This window comes from Cervus canadensis, chromosome 7 (genome assembly GCF_019320065.1).
Source record: "Cervus canadensis isolate Bull #8, Minnesota chromosome 7, ASM1932006v1, whole genome shotgun sequence".
In the NCBI taxonomy this organism is placed as follows: domain Eukaryota; kingdom Metazoa; phylum Chordata; class Mammalia; order Artiodactyla; family Cervidae; genus Cervus; species Cervus canadensis.
Window position 1 is genome coordinate 57,491,425 of NC_057392.1, and position 16,792 is coordinate 57,508,216.

Genomic DNA, 16,792 nt, shown 5'->3' on the forward strand with positions numbered 1-16,792 from the left:
GCAGTACTGTGTGTTAACTGAAGTGGTACGAGTGCTCTGACAGCATGCAGCGGGCTAGTGCGGACCTGGGGGAGGGAGGCGCATACCCTCAGCTGGGTTGGGAGATAGGGTCAGAAGTGATGCTTGAGTTGAATCTCAGGGTGAAGGCTTCCTGAGCAGTTTTATGTTTGTGCTTCATCTGGGAGAACTACCCCATTGTGGGAAGCTCTATTATCTCTGTAGTAAGTCCCCTACATACGAATGAGTACGAATGAGTTCTGTTCTCAGGGCACATTTGTAAGTCCAATTTGTTCATTAAGTCCAACCAAGTTAGCTTAAGTACCCAACTAAAACAATCAGCTATGTAGTACTGTACTGTAATAGGTTTATAATACTTTTCACACGAATAATACATAAAAAACAAACACACAAATAAACATTTTTAATCTTATAGTACAGTACCCTGCAAAGTGCAGTAATACTAGCTATATCACTGCTGTTTTTATGCTTGCTTCCAGACATCCTGGGCTTGAAATATTGAACTGTACTACAGTACTCTATATAGTGCTGTAAAGTAACACAAAAGCACAACCACTAGGAGAAGGATGCACACACACGACAATGTACGCCAGACACAGGAAACAACTCAAGTGACTGGACGTGCAAACATGGAAGTTGGCAACTTAAAGGTTCATATATAGGAGGCTTACTATACTTCTACTTACTTCATAGAGGAAGTTATTTTATCCTATATGTGTGTGTGTTAGTCACTCAGTTGTGTCTGACTCTTTGCCACCCCATGGACTGTAGCCCGCCAGGCTCGTCTGTCCGTGGGATTCTCCAGGCAACAATACTGGAGTGGGTTGCCATGCCTTTCTCCATAATTGTAAAGGCCGTAGGGACTTGAGCATGTTCTAACACAAAGACCTCCAGGAAAGGGGACAGTGACGAGAGGAGAAGAGAGGAGAAGACCCCACCTCATAGCCACGTTCCTCCGCACACAGCTTGCCCAGAGACATCTGTGTTTTCACGCGGCGCACGGCACACTCCTTGTCAGAGAGCCCATCCGAATGCGAGGATATCTCAATGGGGATCTCCGGCGTCTGGGACAGCAGGTCATCGAGCTTCTCCGCCAGGCGGTCTTCGAGTTTATCTGCTAACTCATCAGGACTGTTTGAGTGGTCACTGGTATTTCCTTCCTCACCATCAGACACAGAGAAATTCTCAGAGCTAAAGGTGGAATATGACTGGCAGCTGCTGATACAGCGATGGGGCCTAGAACCACAAAGAACCAGAGGAACTTAGTCCTGGGAATGGCTGTTTTTCTTGTCTGTTGGTCGCAGCCTTGGTGGGAGGTGATCTAGTTTTCTGCTTGCCCCGGAGGGAGAGCCAAATCCAGAAAGGTAGAAACTATTTAAAGCAACAGAGAGGGAAATCTGCATTCCCCCTTTCATTTGGTTTTCTATGCTTATGTGGCTCCACACAACGCTCCAAAGCTGATGGCTACCGCTGGTCTTCGGCGGTGCGTTTCTCACTGGGTACAGGGGCCTTGGAAGGCTGAGTGCTGTTACCACCCTGTGGATCAACCCCTAACAGAAACGAGCTTGGAAGGAATGTTGACTCTAGCTGTGGGCACCCTCCAGCAGTAGGTGCTCATTCCAGGTAAAGTTGGGTTTAGCTCTGATGAGACAGTTTCTGGGGAAGGGGGAGGGGATTTACAAAAATTCCTCATTTCTCTCCCATTGTTTACAAAGGAGCCTAGTAAATAAGAATGCTGTTAGCTTACACTGTCTTAAAATAATAAAACAAATAATAAAAATGAAGACTGCCTCTCCCTCTGTCATTGCTTGACCTTCCTGTATTTCTTAGTACAAAGCGATTCCGATGGCCTGTGATCTGAGGTTGGCTGATGACCAGGCCAGGTGATGGGCTGGAGTGATAGCATCAAGAGTCCAGATGGAGGAAGCCCAGGTGGGAAAGGGAAGTTAAGGTAGGACTCACACAGCTTCTCAAGGCTGGTAACCCAGAAGGGAGACAAGGGGAAGAATGTTATAATAGAAAAAGCAAAACCATGAGGTTAAAAACAAAATCTGTATCACAGCAAGAAAGAAAGGTGGGAAGCCATCAGGTGGGCTGAGTTAATGGTGACCATAGGAACAGATGTTGGAAGTAATTGTGATGCCCATAAAATGGGGTCAGAGGATGAAAAGACAGCTATCCAGGCTCAATCTCACTGCAGAGGAGAAAACATAGTGTCCAAGGAAACAAGGTAGCAACGGCAATGTGGTAGGAATAACTCAGGGGTGAGAACAGACTACAATTTTGTGCATGGCATATGGGCCCAGAATACAATCTACCCAAGTATGCAGAGTCCCTTGGTCTCAGAAAATTCCTGGTTCTGGGCAGGTGCACAAACCTTCTTGGGGGATTCTTACAGTCTTTCTCTTCAGGAACAGAATGCCTATCAGCAGAAAAGGCCTCCTGGGAGGAAAACTCCCTTCCATACTTCTACATGACAGCAGCTGTTAATTCTAGAGGTAGGGGTGTGTGGTGCTTCTTTGGTCCTACAAGCAAAGTTCTTATTGCTGGCTAGGCAGGAAGCTGTTTCTAAGGATGGGCTGAAGGAGGATCAACTCATTTAGCTATACTTAACTTGGTAAGGTATAAAATCCAAGGCATGGGAAGTGCTATGGATTAAATTGTATCCTCTCCAAATTTATATGTTGAAGCCTTATCTACAATGTGACTGAATTTGAAGATGGGATCTTTAGGAGGTGTGCGTATGTGCTCGGTCATTTCATTAAGGTTAAATGAGGTTATATGGGTGGGGCCCTAATCTGATAGGACTGTGGCCTTATAAGAAGATGAAGATCTCTCATGCTCTTTCTCTCTCCCCTACCATGTGAGGACATAGCAGGAAGGCTGCTGTCTGCAAGCCAGGAACAGAGGTTTCACCAGCAATCTTGGGCTTCCCAGCTCCAGAATTGGGAGAAATAAATTTCTTTTGTTTAAGCCACCTAATGTGTGGTATTTTGTTACAGCAGCCTGGGCAGACTAATACAAGGACGTACACTAGAAACCAATAAAATTACCCATAAGACAGCACAGCCATTTCTCATAAACTGCTCACTAGATTCTCAATTATAACCTTGAGTCATATTCATTTTCCCCATTTTTCAGTTCTTATCTAGTGAATTTGGATAAACTAGGATCTGCAGTGCATAGCCAGCTACCAAAATGGCCAACAGGAAACCATGAACACTGGGTCCAAACTTGCCTATGAGCTGCTATTAGAAAGTGGCCTGTTGTGGAACTGGAGGTATGGCAAACTCAGGATTCTTCCTGCTTACACTGAGAGCAATCACATGGGTTATTGGTTTTACCTCTGTCTTCGTGGAAATTCAACTTCACTATCTACTTCCCCTTCTTCCTCTTCAGAGGAGTCATCTCCACTCTGAGAAGAACAAGGAGAAAAGAGTCTTATATCTCTTTCTTACATTCACACACACACACACACACACACACACACACACACACACACACATATGCACACAGAGACCCTGTAAAAGATTTAATTATCATCAGAGGCACCGAGAGGTAGCTTGCTAAGTGTCATTTTTAAAAGTATACCTCTTCATTCATTCATATAGCAACTTTCCCTGGGTATCCATCTAGGCCTTGCACTAGATGCTGGAGGATGTATAGAACTGGGTGAGGCTGGGTTATCTTTGCCCTCAGGGAGGTGAAGCTTCCATGAGAATGTCCACAGGTGAGTAATCAGGAGGGGAAACTAGAGAAGAGGTCTTAGATTTGGGGGTGTTCTCTTGTAACCACTGTCACTAGTGGTTCTAGGCTCTGACATAGAGACTTCAACAAGAGGTGATCTTTCAGTTCTTCAAAGCCCAACAACTACTTCCCCTCTTTATGTAACAATCACTTTTCCCCTAGTATTATAGCTATTATGCTTACATCATCTCTACTACTAAGGCATACATCATTTAAGGTCAGATCCCATCTTGTTCTGTTGTATTCCTTCTCTACCATTAACACAACACTGCATACAAAGTAGATACTTAACATACGACTGAGTCAGCACATAGGCATGGGTAAGAGAGTTCTGGTTGGGACATCTGAGGCCCCATCACTGCTTGGGCTCTGTGATTGATCTGGAAGGGTGTATAAGTGTCTCATCTAAGAACACAATCTTCCCTTGAGGGAAGATTCTATTTCCCTTCCAGGGCACAGGAACAGCCCACTTAAGATCAACCATCAATAACCACAACACCATGATGCACAGGATTACAACAATCCCTTGGGAGGTGAGTAAAGTGGGTCCAAATAACTGTACCAAAAATTGAGCATAATTTGTTACACAATTGCTTCTGTTGTTTATGTTTCCTTTTTTTGGCCATGAGGCATGCAGGATCATAACTCCCTGACCAGGGATCAAACCTGCACCACCTGTGTGGGAAGGCTAAGTCTTAACCACTGGACCATCAGGGAAGTTGGACGGATAATTTATTTTTAAAGTCTGTTCTAATAATCTATCACTTTTATCCATTTGTCTCCTGATATGCATTTTGAATAGGAAAGACAGGGATGGAGTTATTCTGCCTGTGAAGACAAGCAGGTCCCTCTAGAGCACTCCTGGGAGCAGATCTCAGCAGAGAGAGGTTGAGCTGCCCTGTGGGAGCATGGTTCTAGGGAGGCCAAATGTGTGAGTGGTGTGTTCCGTGGCCTGCAGATCCACAGATGCCTCAAAATGGCACCAGGATAGTTCAAAGATACATGTTACTTGGGAGTGGACTGGGGAGTGTGGGCTGATGGGTTTCTTCTGGGGGTAATGAAAAGATTCTAAAATCAGTTGTGCTGATAGCGGCACAACTCTGAATAGAAAGAACTGAGTTGTACACTTTAAATGAGATAACTGTATGGTAAGTGAATTATATCTCAATAAAGATGCTACCAAAATATATGTTACTAGCCATAGGGGTCAGAGCTGCAGAGAATGAATTAGCCCAAATCCACTGCACTACCTGAAACACAATGTATCCCTGGGAATGCTCAGTAAGTAGCAGCATTGTGTGTGGAGGAAGAAGCACTGTCTCAAAGCTGAGACAGTGGCCCTCAGCTTCAGCTTCTTTCCTAGGAAATGTCTAGTTGACCAAAACACGCTCATCTGCGTTTCAGACACTTTCTTCAACAGAACTCCCAATGAATGAAGACGATGTGAGATGACGGTTAGAACTGGGTGGGTGTTTTCTGTGTGCTAAACACTTCTCATATATAGTGTTATTTTTAACTCATTAGCAAGATGAGCTCATATTTTTGGAATATTGTTGTATGCCAGATTCTAACTTCTTTACGTATTAACTCATTTAATCTTCACATCACTCAGTGAGGCAGGGTCCACTACTAGCCCCGTTTTATAGATTAGAAACCGATGCTCAGAAAGGTACTAAGTGGAAGAGCCTGGCTTTGAACTCAGGTCTGTCTGACTACCAAGCTTGTGCTCTTACATAAGGTAGGAGAGTTAGTCGGCCTCCCAGCTAATAAACCACAGACAGTGGGTGAGGAGGAAACGAATAGATTTCAGTGACTGAGAACTGGCTGGGTCTTGATGGTTAATAATGAAGGTGATGTTTTTCTAAAATATACTGGGAAGAAAATGAGTTCCATGGGGGATGAATAAATGTTATATTTAAAAGGCAGTATGGTCAAATAGGTGAGGGAAACGCTGGCTTAAAAGAAGTTACTGCACGATTTCTCAAAGCCTAGGATTTGTTAAACGTGTACTTAGGAATCTCCGAGAGGGAAGGAAAGATGGTTTTGTTTCCCAAATCTGTTTTATAATGGGATCCTTCCTTCTTGCAACGTCCTTAGGACTAGGCTAGGATAGTGGATTCCAACCTATTTTGATTACGTAGTCCTAATATACAGCTATTTTTCTACTTATAAATTATATGTACTTGAATCATCGCCCTGATTCAGAAGTTGTATTCTTTAGTCTATCACCTAAGCAGTGTGGAAAGTATTAAAAGCAAAAATATTGCTATTTGGGCTTTTGTCATCTCATCCTTTTACAAAATGCATACTTTCTATATACATTCTATAATGCATAGCATATGATAGGCTTCAGCATTCCTCAAAGGCAGTGACACACCGCTGCTGTGTGTCATCATACCTTACCTTCTGAAGTGGCCTTGTTTTGCGAGGTAGCACTGGGGGAGTGATGTGATGAGAGGCGCCAAGGGATGATGCAGACCGACAACCGCTGAATTCATTTTCTTCCATTTTCTTAGGACCCTGGGCATTTTCTGAGAGGGGATTGTGTGCTGGTGGCTTGAAAAGGTTGGGGCTCCTCCCCACCGGCTCGGCCGAGGGGACGTCTAGGGACCCATGCTGTTCTGGCCTGCACTGGAGGCAGGGGTCATAGGGGTCAGCCTGACAACAGCCCCAGGGGCCAGCCTGGCCCTTGTCAGGCTCAGAACTTCTCCAACAATCTGCCGCCATGGCCGTGGAGATGAGGTCAGGGCTAGAGCCAGGCATCTGTCTCTGAGCGTGGCTGCTGAGTGGGCTCCGCAGGGCTGCCGCGGGGCCAAAGTACCTCAGGTTGTTGGCGCAGGTGGCAATGTCCTGTCCGTGCATGTTGAGTCTGGGATGGTGACTCTGCGACGCGGCAGGTGGGGGCTGCTGGTATTGCTGCTGCAGAGGATTGTGGTGCTGGGGAGAAGGGTACTGGGGCTCAGCTTGGTGGAGGGAAGTGGGATGGGGTGAATCCTCCTGGGCTGGCTGGTTTTTCAAGATGGCCGCAAAGTCACTGTGGCTGCCTCGGCTGTTCCCGCGCCGGTGGCGTGGTTTGCTCCGATAGCGGCTCTTGCTGCTGGAAGAGGACAGTTTGGGACTTCCGGATAAAGGGGATGCCGTGGGAGCCACTTCCACACTGGGGATGCCTTCAGATCTCAACAGATCTGGCCTGCAAGGAAAGAACAGGTTTGGCTTTAAACATATGAAAACTCATTCAAGTTTGAGGAAATGTATCCCAGGTCTGGTGGTTGCCAGAGGTGGGGTGACGGGACTTAGGGGGTGGGCGATATGGGTGAAGGGGATCAAAAAGTACCAACTTCCAATTATGATACAAATAAGTCATGGGATGTAACAGCGTGGTAACCGAGGTTAACAATACTCTGTTGTGTATTTGAAAGTTGCTAACAGTAAATGGGGCTTCCCAGGTGATGCTAGTGGTAAAGAACCTACCTGCCAATGCAGGAGATGTGGATTTGATTCCTGGGTAGGGAAAATGCCCTGGAGGAAGGCATGGCAACCCACTACAGTATTCTTGCCTGAGGAATCCCATGGACAGAGGATCTACTGGTGGGCTATAGTCCACAGGGTCACAAAGAGTTGGACACAACTGAAGTGATTTAGCATGCAAGTATGCATGCACAGGAGAGTAAATCTTAAAAGTTCTCATCACAAGAAAAAAATCTGTATGTATGGTAATGGATGTTAACTGAACTTATTGTGGTGATCATTTTGCAATATACACATATATTGAATCATTATGCCACACACCTGAAATTAATATAATGGTATATGTCAATTTCACCTTAAAAAACCCAAACCCAGAACAACTGAAGAGAGGTAGGAAAGCAGAAGCCCCTGCCACCCCCAACAAGGCTCTGTCTCCTCATCCTCTCTCCCCTCACAGTGGTCTCAAAGACACCTCTATTCAGGCCCCAGGGGGTCCCAGACCTTTCAGGGAAACTGCAGGTGCAGTCCTGCCTTCATCCTATGTGATGAGGAACCCAAACCCCGACTATATTGGCTCCTGGTCTCACAGCTCATTACTGGTAGAATCTAGACAAACAGTCTCTCCTAAATGCCAGTCTGGCTTGTTGGACAGTCAGAGTACAGCCTGAAGGTATGTACAGATCACCTGGGAGCTTGTTAAAATGACTGCATAGGTCTGGGATGGGACCTCAAAGCCTGCCTTTCTAACATGCTTTCAGATGATCTCAACTGAGGACCACATTTTGGAGAACCAGGCCTCACAGCAAATCAGTAGGCATCAGGCAGTAGGAGATGGTTTTTTCTTCTCTTCCAGGAGAAGTTCAGCTAAAGACTTGTCTTAGTACAGAAGTTCCAGGTGTCATCAGCATATGATGAGGTAGATAGGGTACTGTGGGGTTATCAACATCTTCCTGTCTCAGATTCACAGCCCTGTGGTCAGTTGGCCAACCTGTGCCCCAGACAGCATCTGGGGAGGTTTTGGGGCTCTCTACTGAGGAAAGAGAGCCCTCCAAGGCCCAGTGAGGGCATCTATCAATATTTACACAGTAACTGGTTATGGCAGGAACTAATAGAGAACTTAGGTGAAAGTGTCCTAAGACAGGTGAAGGCTGCTCAACCTGGCAGTGCAAAATCACAGAATAACACTGATATAGCACTTCCAAGTTTACAAAGCACTTCACAATATACAAAATACCACCTTCCTACTATTGCAATACCCATTTTACAGATGAGAGCACCGAGGGATCAGAGAGGTTAGTTGGCTTGTGTCCATCACAAAGCTAGGAAATGGTAGAACTCACAGCTTGAAGCCAAGTCTTTGGACGCCAAGGAACAGTTCTCTCCCCATTCCAAGCTTCTCCATGTTATGAGGCATTTAAACTATCTTATTAGACTATACTCAATTGTGATGGGCTTGGTGGACCCATCATTGTTCATCTTTTTCTGTCCCTAACTAAACACAAACTGAGGCTAAAAGATAGTGGATGGTTTCTCCTCTCTGATCGCCTCAGAGGGCACTGGTCTGCTGACTTGATAATCGCTGGACTGTCCAAATAATCTGAAACATAAATCCTTCAAAATGCAATCAATAGAACTCTCTGCAGCTCTAGTACCCACTCTGAGTTGCCTTTCTAGACAAGTGCAGCTCATCGACTAAGCATCTACTGGTGCTGTCAAACTTTCAAACACGTTTCTCACAACTGAAATAAAAGTAAACATGAGCTCATACTGTGAAAAATGAAACAGCACTACTTTCTCCCAAAGTGCTTGGTGTTTTAGCTGTTGGCAGACTGCAGAGAAGAGCCAGCAGGTGAAGGCTGTGCCTAGTTCTATACCAAAAGAAGGGAGGTGGTGGGATTCCTCGTGGGGTTTGCTAGGTGCCAACTGAAAACAATTTCTCTAGAGCTTACCAGAAGATGGTCAGGCGTGGTAAGTAAAAGCAAAGCTGGGATTAATCCATGTAGTTATCCCTCAGTGGTTTAGAGTCATATTAGTCAGGCTGTGCTGGGATGGTCACTGTTCTGAAAGTCTTAAAATACATGCTTGGTTTGCATTTTCTCACTACCTTTATTCTTACTGCATTTATCCCAATCTCACTGATAGGTTTACACCCAGATTAAGGCACATTTCTTTCTTTTTCATTAATTTAGGATTGGGTCACCACTCCATTCATTGGGAGGAATTCCTCTAGCAGAGAGTGACTTAAAAAACTGACTAGAAGAGCATTCTAACATTAAACTAGCAAGGAAAATGTGTTTTAATTAGGGGAAAGGGAATCTTGAAAAAATTTTAAAAACTTTTTTAACAACTGTGGTTTCCTAGGTGATTTCACACACTGTCTTATTTAAACCTCACAAAAGTTCCACACAGGAGTGGGATGAGGGGAACTAGATGATTAAATATAGGTAATTATCAAAGTGCCTTCTTTTGTCTTGGTGGTGGATTTACAGGCACTTATTACATTATTAAAAGGAACTAACTAAATGAATAAATAAAAGTGGGACATACACAGACCCATGATGCATATTATAGAGAACTCTATTCTGTGCACTAGGGGGTCAAGAAAAGAAAAGGAAAGTACACCATTTTACCCATGGCATTGAGAGAGATCAACCGACATATTCCAAATCATACAGCTTATAATAGGATTTGAATCCAGGCCTGTCTGGCCCCCACTTCTTTTTTTTTTTTCTGTGAAAGCAAGCTGTTTTAATAGTTTACCCAACAAACTCGATGTGGTAAAGAGGTTGCCCCGTCGTGGCAGTGAGGAGCCAGGCGGGCCCCTCAGCCTCCTCCGTGGTGACCCTCTGCCCCAGGCCCTGTGCTCGCCTGTGGAGCAGCTGGGGAAAGGCAAGTAAGGCACAGTTAGGACTAATGGCAGAGTCTGGATGGATGGAGGTGCAGTCATCCTCCGGGCCCTCGCCCCGCCGTCACACCCGGGGCGGGAGGCGTGGACGAGCCACCCGTCCACTCCAGGCCCCTGGAAGGGTCACTGCCACTGAAGCTCCCGGGACAGCACCCTTCCTGGGGGAGTCTGGCCCTCACTTCATTTCTCTTCACTGTTCCATGCTAAGTTAATAAATATTGATGCCTTAGAAAGTGATAACTGGATTCCGGGAGTCCAGGACACACTCTCTCCCACTTCCCTACTCTGTATCCAGAGGCAATGCCATGTGGCCACACTCACCATCATCTGATAATGTATTTTAGGGGAATATTTCCCCACTTATCTGAATAGTGTCAGTATAGATGCTCACCGCTTGGCCTGCATCCCAGGTCTGTGAGGCATGCCTTTCCTCTTCATGAGCTTCTCCATGGCATTGGGGTGGATTATTGGACGGACAGGATGTCGTTTGTAGGTCCCAGGATACTTCTTCTCCACGGCCTGCTCACGCCTGAAGAATGAAAGAAAAGGCCACATCTCAGTCTTGCCTGGAGAATCCTGGAGAAGCCTGGCAGGCTCCAGTCCATGGGGTCACAAGAGTCAGACACGACTTGGTGACTAAACCACCACCACCAGTCACCCCAGACAGAAAAGGTGGGCAGAATGTTTTCACAGGTTTATTCCACCCACAGAGTCTGGCCACACTTAACAGATATAGGTTATCTGAATAATAAGGCTGCTCTTCAGGTTAAAAGGAAGAAAAAACAAAACTAAATTCAGACTAACCTGACTTCATTTTTTTTCTTCAGCTTGCAGATGGGACTCGGAGGCCAACCTTCCCTTCCCCTGACACGCCTTATGAGATACCAAGCAAAGGTTGAAGTCCTACTTATTTTCAGGAGCTGCTATTAGTCAGGACCCCAGAGTTTCTTGCCATTCTCAGGAAAACACTGAACTGTCTGCAGCAGTTGCTTTTCTTCCCTAGGGGATGGTAAGCTCCCACTCATCCACACCAAGCTCCTCCTGAAATGAAGACCCCCCTTCCCTGAGCCACTAGGCAGGTTGAAACTGCAAAGTGCACGGTCCCCTAGAACCAGCTCCACTCAAATTGAGCCCCACCAGGGCAGGGACCTGTGCCTGGAACATCCCCCAAGCAATGTTGGGTGGATGAATAACACAGTCACCAGTTTTGAGTAGCAGTAACCTGGACAACCAGTCCATCCTAAAGGAGATCAGTCCTGGGTGTTCATTGGAAGGACTGATGCTGAAGCTGAAACTCCAATACTTTGGCCACCTCATGCAAAGAGTTGACTCATTGGAAAAGACCCTGATGCTGGGAGGGATTGGGGGCAGGAGGAGAAGGGGACGACAGAGGATGAGATGGCTGGACGGCATCACCAACCTAATGGACATGAGTTTGAGTAAGCTCCGGGAGTTGGTGATGGACAGGGAGGCCTGGCGTGCTGTGATTCATGGGGTCACAAAGAGTTGGACACGACTGAGCGACTGAACTGAACTGAACTGACTGAACCTGGACGAGTATTACATCTTGGCCGACTGATAGACCCAAATCAATCAGAACAAACAGTGGTCCAGGTACGTACTTGATGAGCTCCTTCTCCCGCATCTCTAGCTGCAGCATGATGGCACTCAGTTCCATGTACAAATTATTAGCCCGCTCAAGTTTCCTCTCGTAGTGCTCACGAATATCCAAAGCATGCCTATCAAAGAAAACACAGGAGCAGTGAAGCTAATCAATGTGGGGGAGAGCCAGGGTCAGCTCTAATGGAATAAGAACAGGATGGTTTATCTTAAAAGCACTTGCCCAAGGGCCCTCTAAATTTAAGGCTCGCGTGTCTGATGCAGTGACTCAGACAAGGTGGAGTGGGAGATGAGAAGTCCAAGTTTGCCACTTAGTTGATTGTTAAGGGCCATATCCACTCATACAGAATAGCCAGGAGGTAAAATCTGAGTGCAATTTATGTATAATTTATAGCCTTTGTCCATGCACTGTTTGGCAATATCTTAATAAGAATATGCTACATGTTAAGGAAAATATGCAGTTAAAGCTAAAACGATAATCCCTCATTTTTACTTATCCATGGTATAGATCTTATCTAATCTAGTGGTTATATGTGTTCTATCCCTTAATAGATTATAAGCATCTTGGGGTCAGAGACTACCTCTTATAAATTTCTGATCTTTCATGTTACCTAGGGCAGCAACTGAATAAACAAATAGCATTGCTCCAGGGATCTGTGTTGCAGAGATACGATAAAGGAAGATAACAGAGGTGCAGGGAGACAGTAAAAAAGTGATACATGATACAAAGGAGGACCGACTTTCAGGGCAACTTTTAAAGAAAATAACAATAACCAGCAGAGGTGACAGGTGTGTAGGAGATGAAATGATTCACTGCAAGGGTTCCTATTAAATATCTGAAGACCTGGGAATAAGAAGAAGGGAAGTAGGAGAGGTCGGCTGACCTGAGCTCTTCTCTGCGCCTTCGAATAAGTTCTTCATCTAATCGGTGGATACAGGTTCCTTCACTCTTGATCTTCTCAAAGTGCTTTTTCACTTCTTCTCTCCATTCAGCCTAGGGGAGGACAAATTAGGTTTTGTTAACTCCAGGAGTTTTAATCCTTGATATAACCATAGGACCCTGTATAAGACTTCCCCCCACCCACCCCATATGATTATACCGAAGAGCCTTATAGATGTGCAATAGTAAACTATCTCACATTAATGTATCTGTACACCCTACCCAAGTCTTCACCCTATTTTCTGTGTTTAGTCCAATACTCGATGCTGTCTTGGGCCCAAGAAACATTACAGCTGGCATGCTAGCCATCATCTCTGGAATAAAGCAGCTCAGATTTAAGTCAAGATTGTGGTGGAGAAAGCCTGGCTAGAAAGAACAGTTCTGATATCCATATGTACAAGCATGTGTCAGAATATGAACATTTTTACAATGGACCAGAATTCCTCCTGGGCTTTGTTTACAAAAATATCTTGAGAAAATATTTAGTATAGAAGATCCAAGAGGCATGAACAACAGAAGGGGATAAAAATATGGGGACTTATACAGGAATCTGTGGGCTTCTCAGGTGGCGCTAGTGATAAAGAACCTGCCTGCTAATGTAGGAGATGTTAAGAGATGTGGGTTTGATCCCTGAGTTGGGAAGATCCCCTGGAGGAGGGCATGGCAACTCACTCCAGTATTCTTGCCTGGAGAATCCCATGGACAGAGGAGTCTGGAGGGCTTACAGTCCATGGGGCTGCAAAGAGTTGGACATGACTAAAGTGACTGAACATGCATGCATGCATATAGGAATTTGGGAGTGAGAAAGAAAAGAGGGAAGGAGAAGGAGGAGAAAGAGCATGGTCAAAGAATTTAGTAGTCTGGAAAAAAATTTAGGAGAGCAATGGGTATCTAATATGTGATTTGAGTTGTTCAAAATGTAAGCCTCTTCCAATTTCCTAAATCTTTAGTAAAGCCTCTGACATTCACCTTGACTTTGGATGACTGTATTTATTTGGTTTTGCTTTTAAAAAAAAAAAATAAAGTAAGGTACTGAACTGCATCTTTGGGTCAATGACAGGACAAAGATAAAGTAACAACCAAAAGAAGGCAGGGATGGGGGTCTAGAAACCAGAGCCAAAATGTCCGTGTAATTATAAATCTCCCAGAAGTTCACAAAAGTATTAAAAAGGACACTGGACTTTTCCATAAGGCATGGTGTTTCAGACTAATTTCATCTAAATTTTAGGAGGAAGGAAAATCTCTGCAGGAATATAGTCTACAGACCATTTCTAGAAAAAACAGCTAAAGGAGAACCTTCCTCAAATTATGTATACACTACTATTCCAAGAAGCTAATGAGATAACTTAAAATAATTTCCAGTGAAGGCTAAATATGTAACTAAATGTTTCTAACTGTATTGTCTTCCACAGCTCTTCTATCCTTTTAAGATTCATGTTAAAAAATGATCTCTCTAGACCCTGGAAGAAGTTATACTTAAGTAATTGTGAAATTAGAGAAGCTTTCTCCCCAGATTTGCTGTTTCTCATTTATTTTTATAGAAGAAATTATATTACAATTATTTAGAAAGTGTTCATTCTGCTTATCTGTTTATAATATGTTAGATTTTCATATATATATATATATATATATACACATGTTGACTGACCATTGGGAAGCGATTTCTGTCAGTTGATTTTCTGGCACCAAATCTGCCAAGCAATGTCATCAAAAAGCCAAGATCTAGAATGTGCTGCCTATTGTTTGGCAACAGTCTTTGACAGTGGTGATGGTGGTGGTTTAGTTGCTAAGTAGCATCCAAGCAGTAAACACAGGTTTGGTTGAGCCCAGGTAATGCTGTTCTCTCAGCCATCAGATTAAAGTCACAAGGAGCAAGAGTATATGAGTTTTAAGAGGCCAAAGACTGATAATCAAGGGTGGTTGGACCTAAAACGGATAAGGGAGGGGGCCAAGGGTGGGTTTTAAAGCAACCTCTTTTGTGAAAATCATGTCAGTGGATCCTGACACTTTAACATGGACCAAGAATATCTCCCTCTAGTGGTGAGGAATCAGATATCACAGATCAGGTTTTTTAAATTCTAGAGGAAATAAACCTCCAGACACCTGGCTCATGGAATGTGAAACTTAAAAGACAATCCTCTCAAGATTGAAACTTATTAAAGTAGATTTCCCCAAAAGAAGTTCCCTTTGTGGGAAAATACCAAGTACTGATTAATAATAAAGTGTTTTCCTCAAAGGCATTGTGTTACAGGTAGATGTTAATTTTGGAGTTCCATCACATATACTTAGAATCTTTATGTAATAGGAGTTCCAATTTGCACTTAATCTGCAATTTAGAGATGTCTGGGCATATCTAAGAAATGGAGGTGGGCAGGCTGAAGTCAGTTTGCACAGAGATTAAGGAGTCTCTGAGAGAAAACACCAGGGAAGGAGGAGTCCTGTTGTGCCTCTGGGAGTGGAGAGGCATTTCCCACTGTTTCACTAAAATACCAACAAAACCTTGGGCCATAACTAGCACTATTATGTGACCTGTAACAAAATGTAACTCAACAGGGAAAGGACCAGTTCATTGCATAAGCACAACAATGCGCAAGTTTGGAATCTGGAGAAACCCACGGCTTTAGTTACTGCAAAAAAATAGCAGCTCCTGGTGGGTGACGGCAGTTCCTTAAGGATAAGGCAGCATGCCATAGATGCCAGCTGGGGACTACAGTCTCTCAGCAGAAAACAGTACTAACCAATAAAGCAACACTCAGCAGATGCTAGGTGGAAGATTGCTGTTCTAGCCAGAGTCAGTGGAAAGTACGTGTGTGTTAGTTGCTCAGTCGTGTCTGACTCTTTGTGATCCCACGGACTGTAGCCCACCAGGCTCCTCTGTCCATGGGATTCTCCAGGCAAGAATACTGGAGTGGGTTTCCATTTCCTCCTCCAGAGGATCTTCCTGACCCAGCGGTCGAACCCAGATCTCCTGCATAGCAGACGGATTCTTTACAGTCTGAGCCACCAGGGAAGCCACAAGGAAAGGAGGGCAGACATTAATACGAGGCTATCTGAGATCCCCCCTCTTTACTGGGGATTCCCCCAAATTACATGTAGAGTGGAGGGAGGGAGTAGGGAGTGTTTCACAAGGTACATAAGTCCAGTAGGCAGGTAAGGGAAAAATACAGTGAAATTTGGGTTATTATCATGAATGGAATCCTCTTCATATCACAGGTAAGGCCTGGGGAAGGCTGCAACATTTAGCAAGTTTTTGTCTTCTCAGTTATTTAATCAGTTCACTGAAGCTCTTGTACCCATACCTTGCTCCTCTTCTCTCTCATAACAGGTGTCAAAATGAAGTTGAATTAATATATGAATGGATAAATAAGATAGATGATATCCATACAACAGAATACTATTCAGTCATGAATAGTACTGAATCAAAGAAGGGATGAATTTGTCACACGCTACAACATAGATGAGCCTTGAAGACACACTAAATGAAACAAACCAAAGAAAGACAACTATCGTATGATTCTACTTCAATGAAATATCTAGAGTAGGCAAATTCATAGAAACAGAAAGCAGAACAGAGATTTCCAGGGGCTGTAGGGAGTAGAGTGAGAAGTTACTGCTTAATGAGGTAATGAGAAATTTTGAAAATAGAAAATGGTGATAGTTTTATAACACTGGAATGTGATTTCTGCCACTGAATTGTACATTTTAAAATTGTTAAAATAGCAAATTTTATAATATCTTTTACCACGATTTTTATAAAGTAAAGAAAAAAGAAGCTTAGTTATGAGAAATGAAGAAGCAGGATGTTGAGGGGCTATAAGTAGTAGGAAATCTTAGATTCTGAGTCAGAAAGGTCTTAACTCTTGATGAGTGCATGAGTCCTCCTTGTTGCCTCCCTAGGTGAGCACCAGCCTGTTTCTAGGACCTACTTGCTCATGATTAAATTACTCTTAAGGCAGAACAGTCTATCCCTCTAATGAGCTATCTGTCTCTGCAACTCGCAGCCCTGGAGTTTCTGGGAGGTCACAGTGGCACTGGGTAGTCACGACATTACAGTTGCTCCTTGGAAGAAAAACTATGACAAACCTAGGCAGCAT

At 44.2% G+C, this 16,792-nt stretch overlaps 1 protein-coding gene across 4 annotated transcripts in view; it reads right to left on the reverse strand.

Annotated features, from left to right (window-relative positions):
- MAP3K13 (mitogen-activated protein kinase kinase kinase 13) overlaps positions 1–16,792 on the reverse strand; it is a 161,065-nt gene that overhangs the window by 6,276 nt on the left and 137,997 nt on the right. For all 4 annotated transcript variants that reach the window (XM_043473504.1, XM_043473503.1, XM_043473505.1 and 1 more), the window contains 6 exons: positions 12,643–12,752; positions 11,761–11,877; positions 10,530–10,667; positions 6,169–6,955; positions 3,363–3,433; positions 957–1,254 (listed from right to left, as the gene is read on the reverse strand). In XM_043473504.1, the coding sequence (XP_043329439.1) occupies positions 957–1,254; positions 3,363–3,433; positions 6,169–6,955; positions 10,530–10,667; positions 11,761–11,877; positions 12,643–12,752 (1,521 nt within the window). The remainder of the gene's footprint in view (positions 1–956; positions 1,255–3,362; positions 3,434–6,168; positions 6,956–10,529; positions 10,668–11,760; positions 11,878–12,642; positions 12,753–16,792) is intronic.